The sequence below is a fragment of the Anarhichas minor genome, unplaced genomic scaffold (genome assembly GCF_050575085.1).
Source record: "Anarhichas minor isolate MPS153535 unplaced genomic scaffold, ASM5057508v1 ptg000136l, whole genome shotgun sequence".
Classification (NCBI taxonomy): domain Eukaryota; kingdom Metazoa; phylum Chordata; class Actinopteri; order Perciformes; family Anarhichadidae; genus Anarhichas; species Anarhichas minor.
In genome coordinates this window covers 9,924,001-9,930,000 of record NW_027466582.1, presented here as the reverse complement: position 1 = coordinate 9,930,000, position 6,000 = coordinate 9,924,001, and the positions used below count along the sequence as shown (strand labels likewise).

At 43.1% G+C, this 6,000-nt stretch overlaps 1 protein-coding gene across 1 annotated transcript in view; it reads right to left on the bottom strand.

Moving 5' to 3' along the window:
* laptm4a (lysosomal protein transmembrane 4 alpha) overlaps window positions 1–5,400 on the bottom strand; it is a 7,522-nt gene extending 2,122 nt beyond the window's left edge. The window contains exons 1-4 of the mRNA XM_076084311.1: window positions 5,173–5,400; window positions 2,310–2,430; window positions 1,221–1,297; window positions 1–27 (exon numbers count right to left, since the gene is read on the bottom strand). The exon at window positions 1–27 is cut by the window's left edge and continues 96 nt beyond it. Coding sequence (XP_075940426.1) covers window positions 1–27; window positions 1,221–1,297; window positions 2,310–2,430; window positions 5,173–5,301 — 354 coding nt within the window. The 5' untranslated portion in view covers window positions 5,302–5,400. The remainder of the gene's footprint in view (window positions 28–1,220; window positions 1,298–2,309; window positions 2,431–5,172) is intronic.
* Window positions 5,401–6,000: the final 600 nt, after the last annotated feature.

Sequence of the window (6,000 nt, the reverse complement as noted above, 5' to 3'; positions counted from 1 at the left end):
AAATGGGATGAGCCAGCCGTCACGATGCTGAGGAAAAAAAAGAAAATCATGTTATGAACCACGTCATCAATTAGGCAGATCGTGCTTGAGGTCAACGTGTACAGGGACCATGTTGCATTTTTCCCAACCTTATATCCATACCCGTGTCTTAGATGAACTTTAAAACATATCTGTATCCAGGAGGTAGGCTCTGTAAACTCTGTAAACTCTACAGTTGAGGATTCATTTACAGCCTGAGCAGCAAAATGAAACACTACAGTTTTCAATGTCTTAAAGTAGAGATGCACCAATACCGATATCGGTCCGATACCGACTCAAACAGCTAAATCGGCGCATCCCTATTTCTAAGTCTGTTCTAATTCCGATACTAACATTGGTTTTCTCGGCATAAATGAAAGAGTTTCCTGGACCGACAGCATTTTTCCTTTGGGCTCAGGCTGCGTCATCAGATGTGGTTTGGGGGTAAATGAAAAGAGCCTGCCTGACAGAGACAGGGAGTGCCGACATTGTAACTGTGTATATTATCACATCTTACTGGAACAAATACATAGAGAAGGTTGAAAATCAGCAAAGTGGTCCTCTGACTGGGCTACTATACAAGAATCTCTACAGGCATTCTGGGTGTTTTCTATGAAAAAACAACAACAACTGTACACTCCTACGTCACTTAATTATGCAGCAAAGTGCTGAATATCGTTGGCAGATCACGATCAAACATTTAGGGGATTTAATTGGGACACTACAGCTCTGCATCGCCACACTGGACCCAGAACAGGGTTTCTACTACTGTTGTCTGGGGGCAAGTATTTGCACGGCTAAAGCGTAACTCTTGCACAGACTGCTGGCACGAACAGAGCGCCGAGCCTGTCGATGTGTGTCACACTTTAACCGTGCAGTCATCCCGACTAGCAGCTTAACGCAGGGCCACGTCAAAAGGCTATCAAACCTGTCCGTCTTGATGCCACCGGGCCGGCCTGTGAGGTAAAGATGACAAGCAGTGAGAACACAACATTGTGCGCTACACTCCCACTGCGTCAGGATTCTTTTCAACAACCACAGCATGTCTTACTTACCTCTGAACTCTGGTGCTATTAATATACAACTTGAAAGCAATGCGTTTTCTTTTTGCATGCACATTCTGGGATCACATATTAGCACAAGAAACCCCGGCAGTGCTTTAAAATGAAATGCACGCTGTCAAAAGAGAACTGAAGACTTACAGTAATGGCTCCGTACACCATCATGGCACTGATGGTGAGCATCAGCAGAGAGATGGCGAAGCCAACACAGGCATTCTCTGTGTGAGGAAAAAGTGAGAATAAATACATAAATCCACCAAATGATTAAACACAATTTTAGCTTTGGCCTTAGATCATTAATGTATACATCCTTGAGTGCGGGTGTATAGTCGCCTGATCTCTAGAAGTGATTTGCATTCAGTGTAAGAGAACCGTCTCCAGGGCTTCTCTCCTTCCCGCTAACTCGGTTTTAAAGGGCCGCTCTGGGGAGCATTAAGCCTCTCTCCCTCTCAGCTGTGTCTGTAAATACCCAATGAAACTCAGCCTGGGATAATTAAAAGGCCGGCCTTTCATATCCTCTTTTCTCTCCTTCCTCAAACTCCTCTGCCTGTTGGGCTAGGGAAAAAAAAGGATGCTGGTGAGAAAGCTACAGCAGCACCGCGGCCCCGACGACATTTCTTTGTTTATTTAGTAGCTCAAACTGAACAACTTGAATATCAAAGTATGAAACTGTCAAGAGGACTCTCTGCCGCTTGTATTAAAGTTATAGAAAACAAAATTCACATAGGCTTAAGCTCTGCTGATTCATTTCTCACATAAGCCTAGTTTGGGCTGTCAAATGTCAGAAAATTGTGAGGGGGGGGGGGGGGCACTCTGGTGTCCCCTCCAGCCCTGCCCTTCACATATAAATACAAACACCGAGGATCAACATGGACCCTTGAGGAAACACTAAGGAACGACACCAGTGACACTAATAACATTCAGTTACATGTACATAGCACAGCAGTGCTCTGTTGTCCTCGTGTGTTATTCTGTGGAGAGTTGTGCTTCCTGTGGAAGATGAATCACATGTTCAACCTCAGCATGACAGCAGCTCGTCTGTGAACTTCTAAATCCAGTGCAGACGATGTTCGTTTGGTAATGTTTCAGTGGGCCATCTTCACTTGGACACAGAGGAATTAAGAAGGCTTGATGTGTAAATGTGTCGTAAACTCAGAAGTAAACCTACGTGTTTTTAAAATGCAGTTTGTTTGCCATAACAGTAATTCTCATGTAGGTTCCGCTGCTTACCAGACATCCTGTCGGAGGCAAAGTAATGGTCGATGACCTCATACTGCAAGTCAATGGTGGGCACATTCTCTGGGTGGGTCACAGCGACAGTCAGCAGGATGCCCATCAACAGATTGACTACCTGAGGAGAGGAAGGAAGAACTTTGTACTCTTAGCACAACACTTAAATCCTTTTATTCAACAATCGTTTGGAATATGTTTTAGATTGAACTCCTCCCTTACATTCAGCCCTTGGTTTCAGTTCATGTTAACATTGTGGGGAAGCCAACTTGCAGAGGCACGGTCGACATTACAGTGAGCAATTTATCTCCCTTTTTTTTGTCAAAGTTACTTTATCGTCATGTGGGATGTCCAGGAGTTTATAAATGAATTAAACTTTTTGATGTAGGGCCGGTTTAACTGCAGAGAAGTGTAGTGGGCAGGCTGCTTGTGTTCAACAGTTTATGTGCTCATAGGAGGAGAGAGTTGGGGAAGTATAAGAATGTCTGTTGTGATTTAATTCTGGTTATTTATGGAAGAAAACATAAACCTGTACAACCCTAAACCAGTACAGACCGACTTGGCTACTACCATGAAGTCTTAGTGCCTGGTGCATTGGATCAAAAACTCTTGACTTTTTAAATATATATATTAACTTTGCCTGATAAAAGTCTGAGAACCAAAACGTTATTAATAATGATGAACAGTGTGCAGGAGTCTTTGTTTTCTTTCAAACTGTTGTAACACCTAACGTTACCCAAGAAGGCTTAACGTTACACTGTCATTAATGCAACATATGTATTCCATATTGCTCCCTTAAGTGGTTTCAACCCAAGGTAACAAACACCGAGGAAAATCTAAAATATTACCAAAAATTATTACTTGAAGACGTATTCTTGGGTTTTTAATCCAATGAACATGTTTACGTTATTATACCAGCACACACGTAAGTAAGTAAAATTTATTTATAAAGCGCTTTTCACAGACAAAAGTCACAAAGTGCTTAACAGGGCAGAAATTACAAAGATAAAAAACACAATGTGACCATAGGGCCAATAATTTACATACACAGAAAAAATACAAAATTAAAACATGGTTTAAAAGCAGGTCTAGGACATGGGTTGTACCCAAACGCCAGTCTAAAGAGGTGAGTTTTGAGCTGATTTCTGAATGTGTTCATAGAATCTGCGAGGCGTAGAGGTGCAGGCAGAGCATTCCACAGCCTCGGTGCTACTGCCTCAAAACCTCGGTCACCTCGGGTCTTAAGGCGAGCGCATGGGACAGACAGACCTAAAACGTCTGACCTGAGAGTGGGGGCGGGTGAATAGGGGTGAAGCAGATCAGCTAGAGCCTGACCGTGTAGTGCTCTGTAAGTGAGAATTTTAAAGTGTATCCTAAATGCTACAGGGAGCCAGTGAAGAGATCGAGTACGGGGGTGATGTGAGACCGTCGATTTGTCCTGGTGAGTAATCTGGCGGCAGCGTTTTGGATGACCTGCAAGCGGTTAAGAGCAGATACACTGAGTGATGAGAAAAGTGTGTTACAGTAGTCAATGCGTGAAGAGATAAATGTGTGTATGATCAGCTCTAGTTCAGGTGTTGATACTACAGGTCTCAGTTTACTGATATTTCTTAGGTGGAAGAAACATGATCTGGACAGCTGCTTAACATGGGGGTCAAACGACATGGATCGATCAAAGAAAATCCCTAGATTGCGCAGGTTGCAATGGGCAGCAGAGGAGAGTGGACCTGCCTGATCATAGGGACAAACTCATCCGGTGCAATAACTAGAACCTCCGTCTTATTGTCGTTAAGTTGTAAGCAGTTTTCTGCCGTCCTGTCTCTGATGGCATTGACACAGTCCAGGAGCCTAGTTAATGTGATGGCCTCGCTGGGTTTGAATGACAGATGGAGTTGGATATCATCTGCATATAAATGATAGGTAACATTGTAACTTTTTATAATCGGTCCCAAAGGTAACAAGTAAAGGGAAACCAACAGACTATCACGTGAGACTATTCACCCGTTACAACGGCTGCTACCATGCACCACATTACCAGTTTCGGTTTTCTTGTGTTGCATCAGTCATTTCGTGGAAGTAGAGCAACAAGGCGTGTTTTAATGTGTTAAGTACCGTCCAGCTGGAGACCAAAAGTCGGCAGAGGATTTAGAAATACAACCAAAAGCAGGAACATCTGTTACGTGACGTGTTAAACGAGATTAATTCAGCTGTGAATTCAATGATTGGGAACCACGTAAACGAATATGTACTTCAGCGTGCCTATGAAATGCAGTCTCTTGATTTAACTTCAAAAATAATCTGCACCATACTTTTAATAATATTAAAACATGCGTCCATTTTAGCAAATCGCGTTACTGTGGATTCCTTCACGGTCCCGCTTGTTGTGATATGTGGTGATTCACATTAGCAAGCCAGCGGAACGTCAGCTAGCTTTGCGCTAACGTGCTAACAACATAACGTTCCGTCAGGTGAACATGTCACATATTTTAAACATTCAGAACACGGATGCAGGTGACTGGTGCTAATCGGATGTCGTTACTTGCTGTCGTTGTATCGGTTTACGAACTGCAAGTTAACGGTTGGTCGACAGAAACACTTAAGCTAGCTAATTAAACCAGAAACGGAAGCCAACGTTGAGCCTAGCGCTCCGTTAACGTCAACTCGGCATGTAACGGATATTAAATCAGACAAAAAAAGTTGCGCCTAGCTAACATTGGAGTTGCCGACAACAGTCGTCATATCTACATGAATATATAATAGCTGATATACAGTGTGTAACTATGTACTTTAAGGACTTTAACAGAGTTGATAGGCAGTGCTAGCTAGCATTAGCTCGCTTAGCTCCATCAACCATTTTACGCACCATGTACCATGTTCCCAGGATGATGGTCCCCGTGCGGACGTGGCAACATCCACAACACCTGGTGGTGTACAGTCTGTCTCGACTGGGCTTAAAGTGATGCATGTCCTCCACAAGCGTAGGAAGAAACATCGGGAGAGCTTGTCGTGGACGAGAAATAATCTTCTCAGCATCAACAGTCTGCGAACTAACACAGGAGGAACGCCCACCACTTCCTTGACAACCTGTGCGACGCCGGTGATAAAAACAAACGCTCTGACGGGCAGGAAAGGGCGGGGACCAGAAGGTTACTTTTGACTGACAGGAGTTTGAACCAATGGCCGTGGAGACTTTCCGAGTAAACCCAATAGGCTTCAGGCCATGATGGAACTAAAATGATGATAATCAGGGCAATTTAAATTAAGCTTTTTGTAAAGGTATGGCTGATTTACCAACCGAGAAAAGCAGTATATTGTCCCAGGGTACCAGATCTTCAGGTGGACTAATGGGGCATTTAGTTTGCAATAATATGTGTTTAATACTGCTAAAGAAAATTATAGGGCAACACTTGCATAATTTACCTAATCTTGAGACCAAGAGGTAAAACCATGTTAAATGGTGCATTTACTTGATCACCTTACAGCAAAGTTATTAATAATGACCAACTAATATACATATACACAATGCACCAAGAATAGGAGGAAGAGATGCTGGGTCAGCGGGGTCCCACAGGCCCTGTGGCCCCTTGGGAGTTCTGATAATAGATAATAAACCATTTCCACATATCATCACTCATCAACACTTAAATTATCTATGTAATGTCAGATTGATTCCTAAAAAAAACCCCCACTG